Below are 27156 nucleotides of genomic sequence, written 5' to 3' on the forward strand. Positions count from 1 at the left end.
GCGTAAATCCTATGATTAACAAAGTCTTAAAGCTCTCACTTTGCACGGGGGAAAAAAGGCACCTTGAACCATTTAATTAAAGATCTTAAATTTAAAATTCAATCAATCCTAATTGCTCCACATTCATTATCTTCAACGATTTTGTATCTCATCACAAAGACATAGCAAGATCACTCTTCTTGTTCACCGGGATATCAAAGTGCTTGCCATGTCAATAATCTTGGCAAGAGGGGCTCTTTCTGTGTTAGGTTATTTTATTAAATGTCAGCAATAGAGAAGGATTAAATTAAGCTATTAAGGCAGAATTGCATACACCTTTAATAAAGTACATTTGCACATGAAATAACACTACGGAGGTTCCCATCACATTGTATTTTAAGGAACCACTGTTGTGCTTTGCAGGGAAATGAATCATTTTATCTCTCAGCCCCTTTGGCTCGGTCCCCAACGAGGTCAGCAAGGCAGCGAGCTCACGGAGAAAGACATAAAACATCCCCCTGTATAAATGATGCTCAATGAGGAATGGGAAACAAACCCCGTTATGTAGGCATGAAATTCAAGGAAAAGCACAGGGCCGAAACAGTAAAGTGTGACCTCTTTATTCACACGACGGGAGTGTGGAACTGAGCTGGGCCAGATCGCAGCGGGAGGTGTTTGAGTAGAGAAGTCAAGGACAAAAGACAAAAACTACACCCACGAGCTCAGGCCAAAGCCAGCCGTAAAGGCAAAATCGGATGCGCTCATGTGCCCGGTGGACACAAGACATTTTTACTGGACAATCAGCTGCCATTGTCCATGGGATTTCCACCACACGGCGGAGAGACCACCCATTCCTTTCCCAGCTTTCCCTTTCGGCAGCATGTCCGGGTGCTCGGGTCATCTCAGCACGCTGGTACCGTGCCTCATCCCCACAGCCCTCTAACACTACATTACCAGCACATCCAGACAGGCAGGCACATGCAGCTCTTTTCTAGCAGGACATTCAGCAGTTTAGGGGAGTGCTGGTGACATTGCTCGGTTTGTGCCAGTTTGAAGCTTTAGTACACGGTGTAACCAGTAAAACCAGCATAACAAGTGTCTGTTAAAGGTGCATAATTAAACAAAATTAACCAGCTGGCACAGTTAAATAACCAGTGACTTAATGCATCATAATTAATTAAGCGCCATTTAAGCCTAGGAAACTTATCATTATTCAATATGCATTTACTCAGCACTTATTTTCTGTAAATAATATTTCCATCCTCTGAAACCCAATGCAAGCTGAATTAAGGTGATGCTGACTGCAGTACTGGCTTCTGTAAAAATCACCTGAGATCTGGACAGGAAGCGAGCATGGGTCAAGACACACATCGAAAACAAACTCTCAAGCATCAAGCCTTTTGCGTTGCATGGTCTTTTGTGTTGAGCCTCTATCTTTTTAAATGAATTTATTTTTTGCTTCTGGTAACATTTGCACATGCAAGTGCAAGTTTTCTCTTGTACGAAGAACAGAAGAACAGACTGATTGAATTAAATCAGGCTAGTTCCTAACACAGCTCACAATCAGCATGTTTGTGCTTCTGAAGCTAAAACTGAAAGCCCCTGCCCTGTCTTGTCGGATGACTAGGCACACAGGACCACTGCGCCCACACCTCTGTTCTGCAGCTGCAGAAGGGAAGGGTGCCTTGCTCACTTTCTCTTGAAGAAGCAGTCTGGAGCTCACATCTGGGTGAAGAATAATGGAAGGCTTTGGATCAAATGTAATTACCACTCAGCCCAGCTCTCCGTTCCCATGTGAGGTTTATTGAAGCTACATTTATAGACTTTTGGAAAACGTACTCTTGGCAACTATATGTTGTGAGTTTGTGTTTTCTTACAGAGGTAACTCTGGTAGCTCACACTGTGCTGGTAACACCTGCTAGAGCACGTGAAGAGACCCTAAAGCAAAAAAAAAAGGAAATGGTGCTCTTAAACGGTAAATTAAAATGGTAAAAATACCTTTTCTCTCCAGGATAGGTCTATTCACAGAGACTGTAATGAGTCTGATCATGTGGACTAGAAAACGTTTGACAACACAAAGCAGATTTTCTGCCCAAACAACTTCTGTTGCCTTGCAGATAACATACTTGTAATATAATGAGAGGTTGTGATTCTCTGGTCACCTCCCCTAGTTCAAAGACATGCTGGTAGGTTAAGTGGCTCCTGGGAGAATTGGCCCTGGTCTGTCTTTCCTGTGGTGGACAGGAATCCTGTCTTGTTCTCAATAATAATAATAATTGCTTACACTTAAATAGCACTTTTCTGGACACTCCACTCAAAGTGCTTTATAGGTAATGGGGATCCCCTCCTCCCCAACCAGTGTGCAGCACTACTTGGATGATGCTCCAGTACTCTCCCCACACACCGGCTCTCAGTAGGGAGGAGAGCAGAGTGATGAAGCCAGTTCAGAGACAGATATTATTAGGAGGCCATAATTGGTAAAGGCCAGGGGGAAATTTGGGCTGGACACCGGGGTAACATCCCTTCTCTTCTCGAGAAATTCTGTAGTGTCCCCGTCACTGTACTGGTGCATTAGAACCCACACAGAACGCAGGGTGAGCGCCCCCTGCTGGCCCCACTAACGCCTCTTCCGGCAGCAATCTTATTTTTCCCAGGAGGTCTATCTAGGTACTGACCTGGCTCACACTTGCTGAGGGTCAGTGGGGCTACCGGTTGTGAGTTGCAGGGTGATATGGACAGACTCAGGCTCCCCCGTGGCGCTGATTCAGATGAACCCACTATAAAATGGATGGATGGATGGAGAGACTGATTATGTACCTCTGGAAAATGCTCTTTGTGACTAAGAAAAAAGTTTTTTTAGCACTCCATGTTTTATCACATGAAATTTTAATGTAATTCTTGTTTCTTTATGTCTCTGTGAAACTGTCAAGAGCTAAAATAAAATTATCCTGTCAAAGACTTATTTTCTTGCTGAAGTGTTTCCATCAAGTTAACAAATGGCTTTTATATATCAAATGTTAAAAGGTACTAAAGGTGAGAAAAAAACTCTATTCATGTTTAAAACGCTGTGGGGACAATCCTGCCTTACAGTGAATAGAAAATAATTACATCTGGCAATTCACGATTCTCACCACTGGAAACATCATGACCCAACCGTTGAAAGACACTTTTGTCAAAGCTTAAAAAAAAAATAAACTTTTTATAGCAACTTGTCAAAATGGTTCCTATTAACAAGAGTGTGAATAACTAGAGATTTTATCTTGCAGCTCTTTAAAAGATTTCTATTCCACAAGTCTTGCAATAAACTACTTTGTGGAGCAGAAACCGCAAACCATTGAGCCTTAGAGAGTATCATCTATATTAAAAAAAGGACATTCTGATGCTCTTAATGTGTGCAAACTCTGTACCTCTTCCTCTGAGCCTACAGTAATAAAATACTCTGCTTCCCATACACTTCAGTTTTGTTTCATTGGACATTGTTTACAGCAACTAGTCATATATTAATGTGTACTCGTTCAAAAAAATCTATTTTATTGCTTAGATTTAGGAAAGAAAGGCTCTCATTTTGTTTGGTATGTTCCACATGTTTGGATGATAAAGGAATAAAATAGGGCAATTCAATGTTTAAGTAACATTGCATCACACATTGTAGTATTTCAGCATTATCAGTGAAACAGGAAGGCCTAGAAAAGACTTTTCTTGACTCACACCTGTTGAAAAGGAAAAACCTTGGGGGGGGGTAGTTATGTATATTAATAACCAAGTAGTAAAGCACAAAAATCACACTACCAGATCTCTATTTTGTAAGCATAAATCATAGTGAATTGCAAATGCAGAAGTGTCAAAATGAGATTTCACTTTAGAAAGGAATAGCACCTCAGAGACAGTTTATCACAGACTCTCTGCATAGTCTGGATCCAGGAAAAAAGTGATGTATTGCTTTAACGCATATTACAGTCAGCTCTGCTCTAATTCTGCTGACCTTGAAACCCAGTTTATTACCTCATCCGTTTTGTGCGGAGATAACAGACCAGCTTTCTTGGAGAAGGTGATGATTTTTGGAAGTGCGTGGCTTTGTCTATAATGAAAATTAACAACTGAGAGGGATAACACGTACTTCGCTGTGCTTAATGGGGGCATCAACTGTGTCGTTATTCACTTCCTCTCGAGCCCCCAGACCGCTGCTGCTCTCTGAGAATCCTGTACACCACCAACATACGATCACAAAGGGGTACAACAGGTTTTCCAGTCCAGTGCTGGTTCACTACAGAAGGAGCCCTGACAGTTCGATAAGAACCAAGCCTCAGTCCAGTTTCAGAACGAGAGCAGTGCAGCATTGCTCTTTTACACTGTCAATCCTTCAGCTTTTTTAACAGGGGAGGAAAGGACGTAATCAGTACTCCGGTGTGTTTTAATTTCAGCTGCTGAAACCCTTCTTGATCGAAGGGATCCGCTGTTCTCCCACATGGCAAAACATTGGACAGGTCAACGTGATCACCGGGTTAACTTCCTGTTGCGACTGCCAGAATCCTAAGAGCTTTCAATTATTTTCTGTATCAGAAGTGAGAAAAAACGCAATGTAATAAGCCTTTCCTGCAAAGATCCTTCACCCGTTTCTTTTTTCCAGTTCAACGGAAGTGGACATATTCTCCTTAGAGTGCTTCAGCCAGTCAGTATGGGTGTGGGGTGTTGCCTGATGACTAAAGATCTAAAACCAATGCAATCGACATAAAACCCCTGCACAACTGTAGAGCAAAGTTAATTCAGGGGACCCGCTGATACATGTTGGGGTTAGGGACCAGAAAATTGCAATTTATAGCAAAACAATGTACTGTATAAATGGGATCTTTTTTACATAAGAACAATGTAAATATGGAGGGTTAGGGACTGTAAAAAAGTAAACTTTGCTCCTATGATTTAAAGCAAGAGGCTTTTCCCCATCAATGGAATATAGTCAGATTAGGGACCAAGAGTTACACCATAGGTGAGTGTTTCACTTGGAGCTGCCCAGACACAGTAGCTTATGTATATGTGCACTGGCATCTTTACACCACTTGTACTCTCACCCATCTCCATCACGAATTGGCCTTTGTCCTTCCCACTTAAGGTGTAGAGGATTAAAAAAAGAATCAATTGAACAGAGCAAGATTAGGGACTATACGTTATACTAAGTGTGCATTTCACTTGCACATGGTGTAGATCCCCCAATACAGTACATTACCATACAGGTGCACTAACTTTCTTACACCATTTTTACTCTAACCCATCACTCGCTTTTATCTTGAATTGTCAGTTTAACATAACATCATTTTAATCGAACTTGCCCAAACACGTATTGAAGTGATCATACCTGGAGAGGAGGTGATTGTTTGCGCTACAGCGCTTCCTGTGTTCTGCACCTGTACTGTCACTGTGTCACCTATGCTCAGACCTCGCTGCGGCTCAGATGCAAAGATAAAATTGTCTCTTACATTCACCACAAGCTTCAGAAAATCCAACATACAAGACTTCTTCTAAACAAAATTAGCTAAATCAGCAAGCTCAAGTACAGGGAATTTTTATGTCACATCCCAAATATCTGAATGATGTTGTGGGACAGGGAAGCAGATATCAGGGCGACTTATTATAATGGGGACCCCCCCTGTGCCAACATCCCATACAGAAATGGCAGAGGACAGATATTTTTGCACATATCTTCTATCCTTTACCCATACGGAAAATTGCCTCGTTTCCTCCTTATAACATTCATGTACCACAGAAAATTTGAATGAGGTCTGTTGTGCCAGTGTAACGGCAGTAGAGTCTGACCAACAGCAGCTCTTAGTATTGTCTGCATGGTCTGAGTCACTGAATCACCCCAATAGAACAGAAATCCCCAGAGGGCATCACCATCCCAGAATCCCTCCCCCCCCAGTCAACAGAGGGATGGAACAAAAAGATCTTTACACATTAGGAACAAAAATCTGAATAATTTTCATACACACTCCACGGTCGTGAAGAGCCCTCTTTGCCATTGCATGAGGTCGGCTAGGTCTTTTCTCATGGAAGGGACAGATCACACTGAGCAAGAAGAGTCCCAGGCTGGTGCCCTGTCCTTGGTGTCTCTGGCTCCAGAACTGCTGTGGCTTCGCAGCTGAGCTGTCGGGCTGGCAGTGTTCAAAGCAAAGAAGCCGACGCTACAAGCATTTGATATTCCGAAAAACCCTGCAGAGATCGGCGATACCTCGTTCACATAAAAACCCCTATTAAAATACACTTTCCAAGAGAAACTGATATAGACCAGCGCTACAAACGTGTCGAAGTTTTTCCCCTCTCTCCCTGCAGGTGGCTCTCAGCCCCAGATGTCCTGCAGGTAGCGTTTCTCGTCCCGCAGTGCCGCCACAGCCTGCAGCGCCTCCAGCTTCTCCAGCCCCAGCTCCGCGCCCGCAATGCCGATCAGGGCCTCGTTCACGTCCCGGGCCATGTTCTTGGCATCCCTAAGGAATGAAGGAGCGATCAGCCAGGACGTCTGGGGACCGCGGTTATGTAAACATCACTGATTTTTTTAAGTGGCGAGTTAATGATGCACATTACAAACACACAGGATGTTCAATCCTAGGGCTCAATCCAAATCACCCTGAAAAATAAGAGAGCGGATTTATCAGGCTGAAAGAAACCGAGATAAATGTATTTTGCCAAAAATAAAATATAATTTACTTTCCCCTTCAAAAGATGCACTGCTTACACACTCTGAGCAAAACACAGCTAATGTGGTTTTAAATAAGAACGGCATTCAGAGGCTGCAGACGGCTCTAATACTCCACTCTGCACGCAGAGAAATAGCACAGCAGTTAATGACACACGGGATTATCTCGGTATTCCAAAAAGATTGTGAGAGGACAAAAATAAAGTGACAGAACAAAGCTTGCAGGCTACCACACGTACAGAAAGAACAAACACTGCTCAGCGGTCTTTAGGAGAGTCGGGGGGTAGACTATCATCACTCCGCTGTGTGAAGCCAAAGAGCAATGCGCGGGATTATTAGACTGCCAGGGCTGGGAATTGGGAACTGATGATTGACATCACTGCTCATTCACTCATGGACTGCAGAGGCAGTCTACAAAAACAGCAACAGCACCTCTTTCCTCCTGCCCAGCTTCCTTCTGAGATGAGGAAAAATCAATGGCTTGTATTCTTATATAGCGCCTTTCAAGGTACTTTCCATAGCAATAATAATAATGGGAGTATAAGTATAGAGAAAAGCAGGGGGTGCGTTATTCCCGAGCGAGCGCTGGCGCCTTGGCCAACAAAGGCAACTCCCGTAGCCTGTCCCACTTACCCACAGACGTAGAAGCAGCCGTTCTGCTTGAACAGGACCCGGGCGACGTCCCGAGTGTGGAGGCGCAGGTTGTCTTGCACGTATTTCGGCGCAGGTGCTTCCCCCTGCTGGGCGTCCCGGGAGAAGCAGACCTTCAGGTGTGTCAGGGTGCCGCTTTCCACAAAGCGCTCCAGCTCCTCTCTGCAACGTCGCAGCACAATCCAGGATGATACGAATGAATATAATGATAATTATTAATAATTGTTTACACTTATAAAGTGCTTATCAGGTAATGAATCCCCTCCACCACCACCAGTGTGCAGCCCCCCCGGATGATGCACCAGTCCGCTCCCCACACACCAGCTCTAAGTGGGGAGGAGAGCAGAGTGATGAAGTCAGTTCAGAGATGGGGGTTATTAGGAGGCCATGATTGGTAAAGACCAATGGGACATTTGGCCAGGACAACGGGGTAACACCCCTACTCTTTACAAATATATATATATTTCTGAATATATTAAACAGAACATGTTTAATGTATAACAATGTTTTCAGCTTGTACTCAAAAGACCTGCTGGAAGAGCTGTAGCTGCTCACAACAGGATGTTAAGATGCGGTTTCAATATTACAAATAAATTGAATGAACTCTTCCATGGCTCTTCAGTTGGGGGGTTTAAAGTCCAAATGTGCTGTTTTCAGAGGCTGGTACTGTTAGTTTTAAAAAAAAGGTGTGGAGATCAACCCCCTGTGTCACACAAAGCAAACTAGCAGAAGCTTATTAGTAGAAGAGACAAAGCCTGCCAAAATGTGGGTCTTTTTCCCCTGCGAGCAAATTCTACCATCCTTTTAATATCCTAGGGAAAATGAGGACTTTTTCCATTTAAGTCACTACAAAATGCTATTTTTTGCAGGGCTTGCAGTCTTCCACAGTCCACACCGAGACAGGGCCCTTACACTCCTGTTCGTCTTTACTCTGGCACATATAGTATCTTTGTCAGATGACTTAACAACTTCCTCCTAGACAAAACATTCAAAGCTTCAGCTTAGCCTCAAAGCAAGTGTTCTTGTACTTGTTGCTGAAGAGTGATAGGTCTCAGCACCCGGGCAAAGACGAGGAAAGCAGAGATAAGCCTAGACTTCCCTAGTTAAACTCACAATGACATACACCAGAGACTTCAAGAAAAATAAATTCCCTTTATCCCTCTTAATTCTTCAGTTCCTTTCTCATGTCCCCATTTTCTACTCTAATGCAAAGGAAGACCTCTGGAGCCCAAAGAGCACCACAGACTTTCTGGTGTTGCATTTAATTACAGAGGTCAAAAATTCTGACCAGCCAGTCTTGCCAACTGAAATTTAAATTGAAACAAAAAATTAGCAAACAGCACAGTAGCTACAACAGCCGACACAAGTAATTTAGCAGACTCAGGGCTGTACTGATTTCATTCCTTTCACACAGAATTGACTCTGCCTTTGAATAGTACATTCTTGACAAGTGATCTCTACATTGTCCCAAAACCCCCCGTCTCCAGTTTTTACAACACTTGGAATGTGATCATATTTGTAACCTCAAAAGGATTATCATGTTCATGCTCTTAATTCTCTTTGGCCCATCCTGAGATTCATAATTGATCTCGGGTTCTAAAAGACATCTTGCAACTAGCCGAAAAAACACTGTGGGGAATTAGACGTAGAAAACAGCCTTTCATTAGTGCAGATTCAAGCACAACAAACCACAGAACAGAAGCAACTTGTAACACGGAGAAGCTATTAGGCTATTTTTTTAAATAAAAGTAAATCCTAAAAATGTTATGGACTCGGTGGTTACACATGCAAAAAAAAAGAAGAACATGATTATATTTAGATAAAAAAATGTTAATGGGAAAAAAGATAAAATTTGTCATATTTTGCAATACATGCATTAAGTTCTGAAACACATATTTTGATAAGTACATCTCATGAAGTCAAAGGCAAAAACAAAAGTTTTTTAAGTTATTTCTTTTAGTCTTCGGTTTCACTTATTTGTAATGCTCACTGATGCAAGCCTGTGGGATCTGGACCTTAATCTGTGTCAACCAAGATATACCGAGTTATACATCTGAGTCTGAGAGCACTTTAGTGGATGATAATGTTGTATAGTCTAGTTTCATATGGCTATAATTTTTCAAGGGAGAAGTTTAATTTCATTGTAGTCGCTCACAACATTCATAAACGGTAAATTCTGGGCGACATGTTCTGAAAAACTAAATCTGGTGCCCACGAGACTCAGTAGGCGATCTGTCACAAAGCAGTTTAAATTCTGGCTTTCACAGAAACACAGGCTATATATACATAGAGAGAGAAAATGGAGAAAGACAAAGAGAAAAAAAAGGAATATACTGAAACACAACATGTTCACCCCCCTAGTTATGAAGTTAAATAAACCAAGAGGCTTCCACATTAGATGCAGCCAGCATGAGTGGAGAGCTGTTTCACTGTTTCGTGGTTCAGAGGAAACCGGATGGGGTAACACTACTTTAGGGGCCACTCTGTATCAATTCACACTGACATATGCATTAATAAAGCCCTCACACACAAGAATAACATGACATTTACGAATGAACTTGCAAATTAATCACCAAGAGAAGTCGGTTCTTGGCTAGGTTATTGACGGTCTAATGTGTCTCCAGATCACAGATAATGAACAATTCTGTATATAAATGGAATTTGCATTTATACTGCAGGTGAGGCCTCTGTCCAAAGCCAAGTGTTGGGAATTATGAGAAGCTTAGACACACCGTTCTCCCAAGTGTGAAAGAACCAGAAATTTGTCAAGCGGGTATCAGGGAGTCACCACTGGCACAAAAGCAACCCATGTCTGTCTGTCACACTGCAGAGAAGTCACCTGGCCGTATGCATCCCATCACCCATATCGCTAACATCTCATAAGAAGCACTGCCATTGGTCTGAGAAGATCAATCCCATGTACCCAACAACTGAACTGTCAGTGGACATCTGAGAAACTGCTTCTGCGCAGCAACATCGATGGCTGACCTGTACCCATCTGGCGCTGAACCTGCGGTTCCAGCTTGGAAAAGTCTCTACAAGTACCTCTGACGTACTGAGACGTCAACCGACACCAACAGACTTGCACACCTACGGGAAAACCACCCACCTGAAGAGGAAATCTCTGTCTTTATGTCGGCAGCCGAAAAACAGCCACGTCTCTCCGAAATCGCCATCAGGGATTTCTCGTCTCTGCTGGTCCCTGCGAAGGAAAGGAAAAGTAATGGTTTACAGATCAATAGACCTCAAAACCTATGAAGACAGGAAAAAGGGTTAAGTCACACATGGATAACGTGCAATATAAACACTATTAATAATATTCACAACAGCTTTAAAAAACATCCATATTATGAGATTCAACTCGATTGCTTACAATCAACTTAGTCCACCTAACCAATTTGTAACCACATCCTCCAATTCGATGATTCCTGCCTGAACTGGGAAGACTGTCGGGGGTCCTGATTGAACTATTCAAAATCCTAAAAGGCACCGACAAAGCCAACCCCAAACATACTCCCAAAGGCAGTCTGGAACAAGCTACCCAGCCACGTGGAGAAGCCAGTACTTGGACTTTATTAAAGAAATGGATGGATGAAATCCGTGGACCAATTAACTACTAACTACCAAAGGGGCTCGCTGGACCGCAGATTTACAGCACTGCTTCTGTTCATCTCAGTCTTAGAGTGCGCAGCTTTCAGAAGTCACTGCTGCCAATGAAAGTTTGTGGCCGATCAAGGAAACCTCCCGGTGTTAAAGACAACTGTTTGAAGGTCTGTCTCCCGTACATTCTGTGTGGTTCATGTGAAGACGAGAGAAAGCTGCATCAGCCCAGCCTTAGGTTAATAACTGCAGTTTGGAAGACGACACACATTACCCCTTTAAATCAGCTTTTCAGTTCCACTGGATTTACAAAACACAACGCACAGGAACATAACAGTGCGAACAGCATAGTTTTCAGAGTAATAAACTTTAACTGGATGTCCTGATCTGCGATGAAGTTACACACGGAGAGCCGTGCACGAAGCTAGACGGTCCGAGTAAATTTATCAGATGAAAGAGCTGATCTGGCCCCGGGCCCAGAAACTGGAGCCCTAGTGTGTCACGTCGGAGGCACATTCCCACTGTATCTATGCAACACACCTGCTCGCTCTCGACAGCTCCGAAAAGATAAGGGAATTTCATTCCGATTTCAACCTTCACCAAAGCCAGCGACACTGTGGGCTCTAAATGGTAATGTTTTTCCCAGATCCCATTCTGCGGCAAGTCCAAGTGTTTGTGGAGAGAAGACGTTGACTGATGACCAGCCATCACTAAAACCATGACCAAACCAAAGTCATCACCAAAATCCTGTCACCTTCCCATTTTGCAACTTCTGCTACATGTTGGCGTCATTGTGTTTGTAATTCAATGTTTGAGGCAACACTTTTTTTTCCCACTCTACTGAAGGGGCATTTCAAGAGCTTGTAGAAATTACATGCATTTTGGGCACAAAATAAAATTAATAAAACTCCAACAACTTCTGGTGCTGCACTTGTTAAAACATACCCTCAGATTTGAAGAGAGCATTTTCTCAAGAACAGAGAGACAAGCAGAAACACGTTAAACACAATGTCTTCTGCAACAGTGAAAAGAGCATAAAACAAATTCCAGGGGATCCAGTGGAGAATTTCTCTGCCATCTTGCAATCGGATTAATCAATAACAGGACCCAATGACTTGATCCTCTCTTTCAGGATTCCCAAATCTATTGAAATTTGTTTTCATGCTTCGGTGACCCATTTTACCACAATTTCAGCAACAGAGATTTATGGTTTGATAATATTGCCAAGTCTAATCTATTTTCGTGCTGGTTTTAATCCGGGTTTTTTTTCAATGCTTGAAAAGACAATCTCATTATTGCAAAAAGTAATTTGCCATCATCACTCTTTTACCCATAAATGGTGCTGCTCTCACATTAACTCCACTGCAAAGTTCAACATGAGCTCAGCAGAAACGTTTTTCTATAGAATAAGGAAACGCACAGAACTTGAGGATACTTTATAGAGCCAAATAATTTAAACGGAACAGAAAAACCATCCATCCATTTACCAACTGCTTCATGCAGTTCAGGGTTGAGGGGGAGTCGTTGCCTCTTGGCAAGCAACAGGCACGAGGTAGGGTAGATCATTAAAATATTTCTAGACTGAATATTTAATATTTCTATAAAATATCTAGACTGAGCAGTTTATTTAGGTTATGCAATTTGAATAATTTATTTAAATTACTGCCCAAAAGCACTGCTAATAGCATCTCGGAGCCCAGCTTCCAATCTGAAAGTAAGTTAAGTGTTTCTATATAGTCTTCAGGCAGGTAAATGCATACGTGGAAAAGCAGAAGACTATCCCACTCTGTTACACAAGCAAGGTTAAAACAGGACTAAGAACAAATGCAAATTGCAAGGGCAAAAACAGTAAAAGGACACTGGTTTGTGCTGGATATGTTGTAGAAACAGTCTGTGGAATTATAGGGACTCAGCTCTTTCCTCAAAGACCGGCATTAGTGGACTATTACCTGTCTGTGGCAACAGACAGGATTTTTATCTCTATCTAGCCCAAGATTTACAGAGACTCTTTACGTTATTAATCCACCTTCATATAGGGAGTAACGTAGGAATCGGACCAATGATCTGGGGAAAACGAAGCCTTAGCCTTCAGAAACATCATGGTTGTGTTTGAGGGATAAGGCAGCCCGCTGGTGAATGAAGCTTCTCACCATAAAACAGGCAATAAAGCACGCACAGAAGCACACGCCTGGATGGCTCAGAGAGAAACACATTTTGGCGAGACGTATTGAGCACATGGAAATGCTTGTCAGCTGACTTGTACACAGCCTGAAAACAAAGCTAGTTGATGCTGCTGCCTTTGAAACAAGATGCTCTCGAATCATTAGCTGTATGTGCGGTAGAGCGTTCAGAGTCTCTCTTGTAATTTTAAAAGGCTTTTTTTTTTATCAGTGATGTGTTCATGTTAATAGCAAGAAGCAACTTCCTGAGTTTCTTGAAAGTTTGCTGCAAAGCCTTTTCTGCTGGTATTTTGTCCTTTGGCTGAAATGTGGAACAAATTGTAGAACAAGATGTTTATTTTAAAAAGAACAGCAGGACATCTCAACATGTCTTTTTTCCCCAGAACTAATTTAAACATTTCAGCCTGTTCCTACAGCCCTTAGTCTGCCAGCAAGCGATAAGAAAGTTTCATCTGTATTAACTTTTCCTAGAAATAAGGATACGAAAGTCCTCCAACGCCTCTTACTATACTATAGAAGCGGCATTCAACCAAAATTAAAACCAGAGTACTGATTTTCAGCTGAGTTTAACCTTTGCTCATTTCTGCTCTCAGCTCCTGGAGAAAGCAGGATGTCACAGAAAAGGAGCAGCCAGCTAGAAGCGCTTAGAAATACATCGATTGGAAGTGGAAGGAGTCGAAAGGAAAGCCTTTTGCCTGCTGACAAAATGGGAAGAACTATACCTTTTATAAAAAAAAGATAGGAACCTCTCGCATTGTTAAGAATCAATCAAATCTCTGTGTAAAGCCTCTTAGCAAGCAGTCTTCAAGCGGCTCATTCAGTGTTTATTTTACACAGGACCAAAGAGAACGGTAGCTTTTCTGACAGCCTTGTTTGTGCTGTTGACTTGTTCATAAATGCAGAAAAAAGTCTCAAAGCCACACTGGGCAAAGGAGTTCCACTTCCTCATGGGAGGAAAATGCCCAATGTCATCTGCTGGGTAGGAATGCCTGAATACAGCACACCAAGGGACTGTACTTGATTAGAAGATCAGAACAAGTCCCCTGGCTGTCAGCATCACTTCATAGCCTTCCATGGAAGAACAGAGACTGACAGGAAATGACTCTGCTAAACTGTAGAAATCGCTGAACTTTAAAAGGGTGCTACAGTTTTATCTATTAAATATAAGTAATAGATATAGGAGCGGTGGCACTGTGGCTAAGGATCTGTGTCAGTGACTGGAAGGTTGCCAGTTCAAATCCCGTGGCCGGCAGAGGAATCCTACTCCGTTGGGCACCTGGGCAAGGGCCTTAACCCCAACTGCTCCAGGGGGGCTGTACAATGGCTGACCCTGCGCTCTGACCTCAAGATGCTCTCCCTGTATGTGTTTCCCATGGAGAGCAAGCTGGGGTATGCGAAAAAGACAAATTCCTAATGTAAGATATTTTATATGGCCAATAAAGTGATCTTCTCTTATCTTATTAATTGTTAAACTACAGAATCAAGTCACAGTTGAAAACATTCACATTTTGCCTGCTAATCATATACACAAAAAATGCATTGTTCTAAAGAATTAAAATGTATGGTGTGCACACTCCAGACAAAATATTGAATATTTATTTAGCTGAAAACCTCTGCCCACATCCACATCCTTTTTCAGCAGTAAAAACCTTAATTTACATAAAATGTCAAGCAGGTGCTAACAGTTTCAGCAATTAAGATTTTTGGATGCGCTTCTTCTAATTAGTTCAGAAATTATTAAGGGGAATAATATTTCTGATTTTAAATTTTTTAAAAAAATCTTTTCAGTTTTTTATAATGCATTAAAAGTTAGTTATATATGGCATAACAGCAATAATTTCCTACACTAGAGGTCTAATAATATAGGCAAATGGAAAGTTATATAGCCATAGTGCTTGTCTGTGTTTGCAATGGAACCGTGTCTCCTGATAGTGCAAGCAAGTTTTTCAGTTCAGTTCATTTGTCATATGCACAAGTGCAATGAAATGCAGGTCTTTGACAGGAACGTACAGTCAGGAACTCAGGTAAGACTAACACAGACTTTCTCACAGACTGACAGAGCTCTATATAATACCTGGCAAGCAGCTATTTGTATAGCCCCTTGAAAGACGTCACTGATCTGGTACTTTCTGAAATTAAACTCCAGGACCAACATGGATAATTATGTAAGCTATAAAACGGAATTGGATTTTTGTGAGTCTTAATGGTTTATAATGGGGAAAGAAAAAAACAGAATTTGTACAAAAGGCCTTGGAAAGACTGCCAGGAATTCAATCGAAGACCTAAGATACTGTTCAATATTGCGTATACACTTCACCTGTATTTACAGCCTTTCATTTCTGTTTATGACATATTGACATTGTGTGGACATTTCGAGACATTCAGCTTCAAGATCAATATTCCTTTCTTCTTCTCATCTGACCGGCAATTGTTCTTCAGAGGACTGCTTCCAAAATGCTTAGAAAGTCATTGCAAGGACTCCATCAAGACATAGAGGAAAGGCAGTAGCCAACAATAAAAGAAAGAGAAACAGATTCCCCTGATAAATGTCACTTTAAAACATTAATCAAATATGTAAAATTCCTCCCTTAGTCTAGCAGGAAATTCTGAGCAATTAGAAAAAAAAAGTTAAAAGGACCAGATTCTAAATCCATGAAAACTCTGCATTTTCTTTCTCTCCATACTGGGAAGGTGTCCACTATAAACCTGCTGTTAAGGAATCGAGCTCCATAGTGATACTTAAAAATCTGAAGGTCTTCTAAAGCATCTTAGAGTCCATCTAAGATAACACGCGTGATTCAAACTAAACAAACTCCGCTGAGGTTCACTAAGATATATATGCTAAGACATATAGGCACATCGTGCCTGCGTTACCACACCCCGTACCTGTGCTGCAGAAAGCCGATGAAGGGGGCCACTCCGGTGCCCGGCCCCACCATGATGAAGGGCACCGTGGGGTCGGAGGGCAGGTGGAACGCCGTGCTCGGCCGAAGGGAGACGGACACCTGCAAGAGGACACAGCTGCTTGACTCCGGCAGGGATCAGGACACACAGGGAAAGATGTTAAGCCCAGCTGTGAGCAGCTGTGGCGCGCTGCTGGAAAATCCCAGATGCCTGCTTCGCTGGCGAAAGTTCAGATGAGAATCTGAGGAAGCATAAAGCAAATGTGTGTGTATGCACGCACACACACACACACACACACACACACACACACACACACAAGTTTTCTTGACTTTTGCTCCTTGATCGTAGAAAAGGATCCTCTTGTAAGGATCGGAAGTCCTCTCAGAAGCTAACAACTGCTGTTCATGTGAGATCAAGGACCACCAGGAAGACAGTCAATGACAAAAACGTCTGCAAAGAATGATAAAAATAGCTTTTCAGCAATATAACTCATTTAAGGCCACAAAGCAACTATGCTGACTTCAACACCTACAGTATCCTAGCTTGCTATTCAGACTTCTTGGTGTATACCATCCTGTGCAAAGGTACACTACCAAGGCCTCAGCAAATGGGATGGACTGCCTCTTTCCCAGCAAGATTGAAATCCAACTTCTTGTATGAAAGAAAATTCAGCAATATATAGCCAATTTTAAAGGAAAGACTGCCCGAGAAAGGACAAGGCACAATACTTCATCTATACAAGTATAGCTTCTTCAGGTGTGACTCTTTCCTTCATTCCTACTTTGCAGTGAGGATTTAATCTGTAAAAGCACAGTGATACAGCTCCTCATATGTCCCACTCTTTATTAAGTTTTGAATTAAATGCGTTAGTGATACAACATTTTAAATAAATGACTATACCTTGTTATGAGAATTAATGACCAATAGGATTCATAGGACTATGACTTATTGCCAACAATTGTGACCCACAAGAGATCACTTCCTGGTCATCTGTTACTGTTACTCAGGTATTCAATGCCCAAACCTAACCCTACTCTAACAGTTCATAGAGAGTGAAAAAATCTGAGAAACTCTGAAGCTTCATGACAAAAGCAAGGTTACCAATGAGAGGCCATTTGGTCCATCAAGCCTGTTTGGTAGTAGTTATTTGACCCAATGATCCCATGCGTGATTAGAATTAAAGTCTCCAGACATTTAAAATATAAAACCACCCACGATGCACAACGGCAGACGAGCACAAGCCTCCGTTTTCTTACTAACAAGAAGATACTTCACAGAACAGAGGGAACAGTGCTCCCTGGGATAATACTGTCATGCAACGGCGACAGAATCCGGAGAAAGCCCCTTCTCCCCTCCGCTGTCCCTGGGCGATGATTACCTTGGGGCCAGGCAGCCCCGGCTGGGGGCCAGGCCGGGGGCCCCCGCGCGGCCGCAGGACCGGGGAGACCAGCTGCGCCAGCCAGCCGGTGCAGACGCCCCTCCTCGGCACGGGGCGGCCCGAGCAGGCGGGGTACTCCGCGATGTTGAACACAAAGCGCAGCTTCCCGGGGTGACAGAGGCTCGAGCTGCACGGGGGGGAGGAAAGGAAGAAGAGCATCACAGCGGCTCCCCGTGCGCGGCCAAAGACACCTTCCACAGGACTCCCTTCTCACCGCGCCTCCGGAGACTCCGGCTGACCAAACTATTATTCATAATTTAGCACCCTAATGCACTTAGAAAGCCAATTAAACCACCACTAAAAGGCTTTCGGCTCCACTACGAAAACCACACTTTCTAAAACAGGGATTTCTCCATTGCTCTGAGCCTCTTAACACTAATAAGGGTAATCACTCCAATTTGTTCCACGATCAGCACATTACAGCGCAGGAGACGTTTTTAAAGACCTGTGTCTCTTGGGGTACAGAAATGATTTCCGATTAACAGACCCACCATTTGTTTTTCTTATTCATTCGAGCCTTTTCACAATGTATGTATTCTGAATTTAGAAAAACAAAAGAAGAAAACATAGACGTGGCAATACGTAAACCCGTTTTTCCACAATCTCTGCTCAGGATTTACTGCAAGGTGACCGTCTACATTTCAATCCGACCCAACACTCAGTGAATTCCAATTGGCTAATTTCCTGAATCTTGAGCCTTGAATTGATTATTTTTAGATAAACGCTAAATTTTTAGAATTAATTCTTAGCATTCATTTTGGGTCAGATTTAAATAGCAGTATCATTGCAAAGGTATTAAATTCTAAGCCGACGATAAAAATGAAACCAGTCCAAACACGGTTACAGAACGTCTGGAAAGTATATGAAACATTTGGGCTGTTTCACCGAGACAAGCTTGTTTGACTATGACTCAGTAGGCTATTCTAAACGCATTCAAAAGCCGACACCAGCTGTCATTGTGGCTGCTGTACAAATGAATGCACTTTCATTCCAAACCATTCCTTTGTATGCACTGTTGTATCCATTTTTTTTCATGCGGCTATTCTTAAAAACAATAACTCATTCAACATATAAATTGAAATATTTTAAATGCATTCACCCTCAGCGTTACTTAAAAACAAGATAATCAATCACAATTTCAGGAGCTCTTACAGCACACAGGCTGCAGATTCAGTCTTCAGCTTCAAAGTTGTCTCATTGTGTTTGTTCTGCAGAGTTTGCCCTGCTGCTCCAGTTTCCTGCACATGTTAAAGGCATGCTGGCTGGGGGTGTGTGTGTGTGTGAGGGTGTTCACCCCTTCGAGGTGTAGCTGATGGGCAGTGGAATCCCACAATCATGGAATAAGCAGGTGTCTAATAATGGATGGAGTTATACCTCTAGGTTTATAGGCATACAGTTAGACGGTGCTTTAGTATTCTTGGTTTGGGCCTCTGCATGAGGAGTTAAATGTCAAACAGTCAAAAACTGGTTAACATTGAGTCCAAAAAAGCCACTGGCTCAGCTGTGCTGTGAACCCTGTACATTGCTCTATGAATCGCCAAGCTCAACACTCTCACTTAACGCGAAGATTCATGAATGCTCTGAAAAGCTACTCCAAAGTCAACGGGAGAGAGAAATGGCAGCTCCTACAGTCACGTGCCAAACATATTGACCAAAACAGCGTCTGCCACAGCAGTTGAGAAACTACATCCAATACCCATCTGTTAGCCTTCAACTTTCGAATTAGATTTTTTTACAAAGGTCAAAAGGTTCAACGTGCAACAAATCTGACACTCACCTTGCTGCTGAGTAAGGCCTGGGATGCAGTCTGGGCAAATGTTCTTGGGGAAAAAAACAATGAAAAGGAAAGTGAATAGGCAACACTTACTTAACTTCACTACTTCAAGATGATTCATAAAACACAAGAAACCAAAATGTTATCAGTTTTGAAGGGCTATGACAAATAGCATTAAATTAAATAAGTATTAAATTAGAGATAAGGAAAAGACAAAAATAACAAAATATAATATTTAATGCACTTTCTGCATCTGGCACTGAGTGCTGTGTCCTAAGTATAAAAGTAGAAGGTGAGACATCTAAAGCTTCTGGAGAATTAGAACGACTTTCTAACTGCTGATAAGCATGAGAATAGTGTCCTCCAACCTGCCTTGTTCTGCACAACCTACTGCCTCAACAGAAACCGCTCAGCAGCCCAAAGCTTTTCTTCTAAACCTGTGTCTGCATCTCCTGCAGGAAATCAATCAGACAGCAGGAGAAACCCAGATGTAATAGACTCCACTAATTCTTGCGGCAAAGAAGCAAGTGAACAACGCTGCTGTGTGTGCCGTTTCCTGTAAAGGAACACACCATTTAAGAAGGGTGGGCCAGGGATTTTAGAGCAGAAGCGATTCTCTCCATCAGTTATTTTCTCAGAAAAAAATATGCTGAATGTCATTTTGTCCCCCAAACAGTTCAGTGACTCTTCCATCATTTTGTGTGCAGTAAGGGAAGGAAGAAAACGTTTGGAACAGAAGGACAACCGACGTTGCCAAGCTCAGTTCTTCTGAAAGAGTACCAGACCTAGCACATGCTTCTTAAAGAGCTATTGACATTGTCCACTAATCAAAAGTCAAAAGTCCTATTCTTTATTTGTTGTGTCAAACTAAAGTCAAATTAAGGTGCAGTCACTAGTGCAGTGAGCTCACAATAAGAGACTCCTTTCCTTTCCTTTCCAATTGCGTGGCTCATCTAAAACCATCACACTGTTCCCAGAGAGCGCTTAACATCCAACACCCACATCACCCCCATCCGAGATCCCTGAGGGTAGCCACCCAACTCTTCTGGGTGTAAAGTTCTCGGAAACTTACAAATTCAAATCGTAACATCTGTACGCTGTGGCATGACCCGCATACTGTACTTGATTCAATTCAGGTCTCGCAACAGCTAAAGCTGTGGAGCAGCTGTTAAGCACTCCTGGCCTGTTACAAGAGGCCCATGGTTTCAAATCCACAGGGAGCTTGCCCTCCTGCAAGGAACATCACTCGGAGTTAAAGGATTATATAAAATATTTTATCTAGTCACTTACCACACAGTGAGAACCATCACGTCAACCTAGGATGTACAGTCGACACAGAAAAGACGAATACCACAGGGCACACATCGAGTACACAACTGCTCGAGACTCTTTGCCTGTCAAGTCTTTGTCTTGGTTTAGATGTGAAGAAAACGCACTTGTTCACAAAATCTGCTTCCCAGTGAAGACACAGGGCACTTGCTGCAGGAGCAGCTATTATTAACATTACCAATCATAACGTTTTCACTATGCAGCATATCCACCTCCTGCAAAGGAAGTCCCATTTTATGTTTTACACAGGCACTTACTGCATTCTCATAAATTCATGTTTAATGCCACAACAAACTAAAACTGTACGACATCCCTCAGAAGAACACATCTCAGACAAACTGCCGATAGACTGGCTTTGTAACATCAAGACAATAAAATGTGTTTTTATTATATCATATAAATTTATCTATTTTACAAACAACTACACTCCATACACAAGTCGTCTTTATAACATCTGTGCTATACTGGCTATGGACATTTGACTAGCTTTCTTGCTATAAAAAAAAAGTTATGAACATCTCACAACCTCAAACAGCTGTGGGAAATCAAATCTTCCCTTCTGTAGTTAATTAATAAAATGGATAAAAGGGTAAACTGACAAAATTGGATGGATTACAGTTTCTTTCTTCATCCAAACACTAAATACATCTTCACACGCTGCTCTCAGTGTTTTGTTTTCTTGAATCCCAAGGATCATGGTTGCTGAACCTGAAACCAGTCTGCGAATCTAACCTTTAAAGGGACTGCAGGACGTCTGACGCAATCCTGTGATCAAATATTAAAGTTCACCTAACGTTTTTTTTTGGTTCAGAAAAAACGTTTCTGTGCTCCAGTGAAGGACAGCGCGGTCAGGCCCAGCACCAACGGCGGTCTGGCACCCAACACGCGCAGCAAAGCAGGAGGTGGTGTCCCACACCTTCGGAAGGCAGGATTGTCACCATCCCTGCCGTTACTTTCTGGTAAAGTGTCAACTGCAACTTTCTAACAGGACTCAGGGCCCATCAAGGCTTTAAAGTATCACCACCCTGGTAACCCTTCACACGCCTTTAAAATAAGATCACTTGGATCATTTTCTTCCATGACCTTCGACTATCTTTTAAACTGTAGCCGATGTGGACAATATACACAGAGTGGCGTGTCTCCGTCATACAGCGGGAAACACGCCTGGTCAGTGTTCCTCCCGTCCAGCTCGTGAACTGGGGGTTCGGCCTGTCCAGCTCGTGAACTGAGCCGGCTGCACGCCGCGTTCAAACCATTTCAGCTCAGCGACCCGCGCGGCTGGCCAAGACTGGGAATGAGTGTGAACCCTGTGCCACGTGCAGGCTTCCAGTCTTCACCTCCCTCAGACTGGCGGGTGCAGGTGTTGGTTTGACCTCTGGGCCAACTGGCCCATGATGCTCAAAGGAGACGTATCCTTAGCCTACGTGACAGGCTGTTACTGTTGTTCCTACCTCTGGCCGCACGTCACTTATAAACAAACAATAAGAGTTGTTTACAAATTCACAGGGGAGCAACAACTTTAAACCAAGCTGAAGCAGAGATCTTCTCACTGGGTTTCTCGATTTCTTGGAAATGACGCACGTAAAGGAGATGATATGTTAGACTGAGGTGAGAGAACAGTTAGGCTAGGTCCTGTTAGGAACAGGAATGGGAAACAATGGCAGGCGATTGTAACACACTTGCTACTTAGCCATGTTCGCCAAGATAACAAACCAGAAGTTTCTAGGGGTCTGCCGCCCTCTGCTGGCCATTCTTCGTAAAGCACAGAATGTTTTCCCCTTGTGCAGTGGGCAGGAGTGTTCACTTACAGTATATTTTAATCTCACAGTAGGTACTTCCAAGTATCCTACCATGCTGGCACACCTCACTGAACTGCAAGTCCACTAGCTTAAACCACAACCACTCCTAACAGTCGGTGCTTGGAACTGTAAAGCTCAACAGCAAGCTCTTTTAAAAGCACAGAGGCATGACTGAAGCCAAACGGACATTGATCAAGACATAAAAATGTGATTGAGTCAACAGCAGATAAAACGGTATATAGTTCCAGGTCATTGCGTGTTAATGACCAAGTTTAAATCCACAGAAGCACAGCTATAAACAGGAAAAATACTGTCAACAACTGATGACTACAAATGTCATGTTTCATCAGGATTTGAGGCAATTCTTCCCTCTTCTAGAAAACCTGTTGATAATTTGCTTTCTGATTCCGCACCAAAAGGGGTTTTCAGGAATTAAACACTTCTGAAAGAACATGTCAGCGACATTTCCACTCCTGGTATCAAAAATAGAATCTGTAAGTATTCTGTAAAGACCACCAGTGTGGAAAACAGGACAGGAAGAGGTTCGGATGAGACGTTTTCACTTTGCTTGCTGTTCCTTGGAGTGTCCAGAGATCAGAGGGGCTCAAATGAGTGCAACAGGCCTGTGGGGCGATTGGGCTCCTTTGTTCCCCACTCGCTAAAGAAATGAGCTACCACAGGTCACTGACCATGACAGACTAGGATCATGCCGTTCCAGCACAATACTTTCTGAATTTCCTTTGGGCCTTCGCTAACCTACAGGCAGCAGTCACAGAACTGGCACTCCAATTAAAACGCACCCTGCAAGGGTTCAGTTGCGACCGCCCAGCAGCATCTGTGTGTCTTTTTTTATAGGCCTGCGAGATCGTCTTGTACACAGGCTGCTTCTTGTTGCTCACTGTTCACCACAACCCACACTGCTCAGTTATAATCCTTACCCTGAGCCTGTGAACTGTGCACACGTAAGAGGGATAAAAAAAATTCACCGCCCATTAGCCATTCCTTCGGAAAACACAGTATTTCCCATCATATTTAAAAAAGGAGAGAATATTTGAAGTTTAAAGGGGAAACTGAATGGTGAACAGTGTTCACATTAGCATTAGGTACAGTTCAATAAGAACACTGCCTGTTCTGAACGAAGGCTGAACTAGGTAAGAGGTGAAATTGTACTAAGAGAAAAGATCTTGTATCTATGATCCAAATCACGCTGTGCTTTTTCTTCGTGTCAGAACTGAGCTTGGTCCACTCTGACGGAGCCACAGTGACCGGAAGAAAGCGCTGTCCGCCCAGGGCCTCTCTGCTGCAGTAATGGCCGACAGGAAACCAGGCTCAGGGCAAAGAGGGGAACTGGAGGAGGAGCAGCGTTTGAAAAGGATCACCAGCTTTATGTCGGCTTTCCAAGCCTTCATGGATTCGGTGCTGTGCTCCCACGTTTGGCCTCTTGGCCGATTCCTGTCTGAGCTTTTTCCCCTTTTCATATTTTCCTCTCCATCCATCTCTTCTCACTTCAGTGAGCCTGTCCAAGGCCGGCGGCACGAAGCCACCTGCTGCCTCCTGTCAGTGCGTTCCTGCACTCGCATCAGGAGGCGAGGAAAAACAAAAGCACATGACATTCTGCATGAAGCAGGCACTTCTAATAATGAAGACTAAAGGCTGCCTATTCGGACACAGTAAACTCATAGCCGGAATCGTTAAGCTCTTTCTGGGACTCTTTCCTCGTGTTGCTCGCGCTCGGGTCCCGAAGCGTTGCGCCGCGCTGCACGGACGCGCGGCCTGCAACCTTGGCGCTAGAGGACAGGAAGGAACGGTGCTAACCCACGAGGAGGCTGAGGGGCGGCGCGCAGGACGGGAAGGCCCCCAGCAGCTCCAGCAGCGTGAGGCCCGGGTCCCTGACGAAGCGGCTGTAGTCCGCGGAGCCCTGCTTGCTGCACAGCTCCAGCAGGCGGCGCTGCTCAGCGGCATCCGTCGTGCAGTCCACCAGGGCACGGAGGAAGGCCTGCAGAGGAACCGGGGGGAGATTATTATTACAGGCGCTGCCTGAGCCAAGCCGAACAGCAAAAGGACCCAGAACGGTCTGAAGACATTGACCGAAACCAGCTTCCGCCAACCACAGTGCCAACGTGTGCCCCAGGGACATTCTCTCTCTTGACTGCTTTAGGAATCAACACAAATTGCAGCTAAAAATCAAGATATAAGCAGGGCTCTGGCCCTGTTCGACTGCCTACCTTCTTGGGGACGCTTGTAATCTCCAAGCACCAGGTGAGAAGGCAGTGCAGTGTGGCGTTCTCGGGAATGTAAGAGGGGATCTGAGCTGCTGTTGAGACACAAGAACACCAAACAATCCGTCATCCTTGGAAAGTCAGAGGAAGGGGCTGCTCTTAAGGGCTGTAAGCAATTATGTTCTTCATATTTTTAACTTTGTATTTAAATTCATCTAGACAGTAAATGAGCCAGGAAGCCATTTCAATCAGTTTTTGAAGACGTTACCCCCCTTAAATCCTCCGGTTCAAGGAGCCACGTCCCTGCAGCCCCCAGCTGGGACTGGAGAGTGACACAGTCTGGATACGGACATCAGATCCCCGGAGCAAGGACTCAACATGCAGCCCTGTCTGCGCGAGGTGACTGGACCGTATGAGTACAATCTGTGCGGATCTCTGCTGCCTGCCTTCTCTGGAGGGGAAGGGCACGGCACGGAAATGGCTGAATTAACAGTGTTGGGGCTCCCTGTGTGCGTGCTGGGAAGAGGTAGCAAAATCCCCATCTGTTTTTTTCTTCTTCTAAATAGGACAGTAATTAAAAATAAAGGTTTGAAATTTCCTGCTGTTTTACCACAACAAATGCAATCTGGGAAGCTTCTTCTTTGTATGATAATCAGCTGACAGCTCAAACTATCATAAACTACTAAAGGCTATTTCACTATAATGATGTTATATAAATATAATGTTTTTTTCTTCTGTAAGCTAATAATTCCCTACACTTCTACAGCACTTTTCTGGGCACTCCACTCAAAGCGCTTTATAGGTAATGGGGATCCCCTCCAACACCACCTGGATGATGCGCTAGTCCACTCCCCACACACCAGCTCTCAGTGGGGAGGAGAGCAGAGTGATGAAGCCAGTTCAGAGATGGGGATTATTAGGAGGCCATGATTGGTAAAGGCCAGGGGACATTTGTCAGGAGACCGGGGTAACACCCCTACTCTTTTCGAGAAACATCCTGGGATTTTTAATGAGCACAGAGAGTCAGGGCCTCTGTTTTACTGCTCATCCGTAGGACGGCGCCTCTTTATAGTATAGCGTCCCCGTCATTAGGACCCACACAGACCGGACCCCAGGGGGAACTGGTGCGCAGCTCCAGGGGTCCCCAACGCGGACAGCACTGGCGCAGCCCTGTCCGCACGGCAGGGCCTGGGCTGCACCCCCCACAGGCCCCTCCAACAGCTCAGCCCCAGGACAGGGTACCCAGCCCGTCCCCGGCGAGACGGCGCAGGCCTTACCCCTCTTCCTGGTTTGGGGGAGCAGCTGCAGGCGGACGCGGTGACCCCTCCTGGCGGCCAGGCCCAGCCGCTGCAGCAGCCCCTCCACCTGCGTCGTGGGGTTGGGGCAGAACACGTGGAAGGAGTCCCCGGGCTCGTAGGAGAAGGGCGTCCCCTGTGGAGAGGGGAGACGGGAGAGAGATTGCAGAAGCCACCTGCAGAGGCCAGGTCTCGTCCCCGCGCCCCCCCACAGCAGACTGGGAACTGGGCAAGCGGACACCTCCTGCTCATGAAGCCTTAACCATTTCATGCTTGACTGACACTTCAGGCATGATGAAGTGATACAGTATGTGAAAAGGCTGCAGCACCTTCCTGTAAGGAGTATGACCGAGACTGACACCCAGCAAAAACCACCGCGGAATCCCTTTCATTCTCCGCGTAAGGAAGACACGGGAGATCTCTACTAAGCATTTCACTCTCTGCGTTTCAACGCGGCAGCGTGGAGGAGTGGGCAGGGCTCTGGCCCAGCAAGCAGGGACACCCCTGGGTGGGATGCTAATGAGCGACACACCCAGCCTACAGACTGCAAAAGTAGGCTGCTCAGCCAAATTAATCAAACACGCCCACGACTGCTGAAGGGCAGCTCTTATTCTATATTTAGGGGGATATCAGTGTATTAATCACGTACTGCAATCTCCAATTCCAGCAGCAGGGCTGTTTTCACAGCGTCCTCTCGTGTCAGCTGCTCTGCCCTCGTGACGGACACCTGGTGCACAGGCTCCTCGGCACACGGGCCATCGCCGTCCTGCAGAAGGAGAGAACGGCCCAGCCACTTCAAAAGCCATTCCTCCCACCACAGCCCTGGGGTCTTTTAACCAGCAACCTCCAAAACCGCCACACGAGGACTTTGAATCCATCCGATCATCTGCCGACCATCCCATGATCGTATAGGCGAAAGCGCACCAGGGCTGGCCACTTGAAAGCGATGGAAGCATCTGTACAAGCTCTCCGAAGATTGCACCGAGATCCGTTAAACAGTTAAGGTTTGTTAGCTCCCGCATGCGGAACGAAAATCAGCACACACTTCAGCCTTAAAGGAACAGAGCACATTACTTAATAACTATATCAATGACTAAAAGAGGTTCCTAATCTCTAAAAATAAGCGATTTAAGGGAACCTGTCATTCTCAGTAGATTGGGGCTTTAAGACATCTAATGTTTTTACATTTCCCAATCGCCTGTCCCCACACAGGCTCAGTCAACAGAAGACTCTGTTCCTAATTCTGTTCGCCTTGTTTTCCTACACCTCCCCGCTCTGTCCCAGCCCCGCAGCAAGACCGGAG

The 27156-nt window shown here is 44.2% G+C and overlaps 1 protein-coding gene across 2 annotated transcripts in view; it reads right to left on the reverse strand.

Moving 5' to 3' along the window:
- Positions 1-236: 236 nt before the first annotated feature.
- Positions 237-27156, reverse strand: part of mtrr (5-methyltetrahydrofolate-homocysteine methyltransferase reductase) — a 33376-nt gene continuing 6456 nt past the window's right edge. For both annotated transcript variants that reach the window (XM_015354969.2, XM_015354971.2), the window contains exons 6-15: positions 26503-26619; positions 25836-25989; positions 24565-24653; positions 24155-24335; positions 19215-19257; positions 17378-17564; positions 15982-16100; positions 10425-10517; positions 7298-7477; positions 237-6455 (exon numbers count right to left, since the gene is read on the reverse strand). In XM_015354969.2, coding sequence (XP_015210455.2) covers positions 6311-6455; positions 7298-7477; positions 10425-10517; positions 15982-16100; positions 17378-17564; positions 19215-19257; positions 24155-24335; positions 24565-24653; positions 25836-25989; positions 26503-26619 — 1308 coding nt within the window. In that variant the 3' untranslated portion in view covers positions 237-6310. The remainder of the gene's footprint in view (positions 6456-7297; positions 7478-10424; positions 10518-15981; positions 16101-17377; positions 17565-19214; positions 19258-24154; positions 24336-24564; positions 24654-25835; positions 25990-26502; positions 26620-27156) is intronic.

The sequence above is a fragment of the Lepisosteus oculatus genome, chromosome 6, assembly GCF_040954835.1.
Source record: "Lepisosteus oculatus isolate fLepOcu1 chromosome 6, fLepOcu1.hap2, whole genome shotgun sequence".
NCBI classification, from domain to species: Eukaryota; Metazoa; Chordata; class Actinopteri; order Semionotiformes; family Lepisosteidae; genus Lepisosteus; species Lepisosteus oculatus.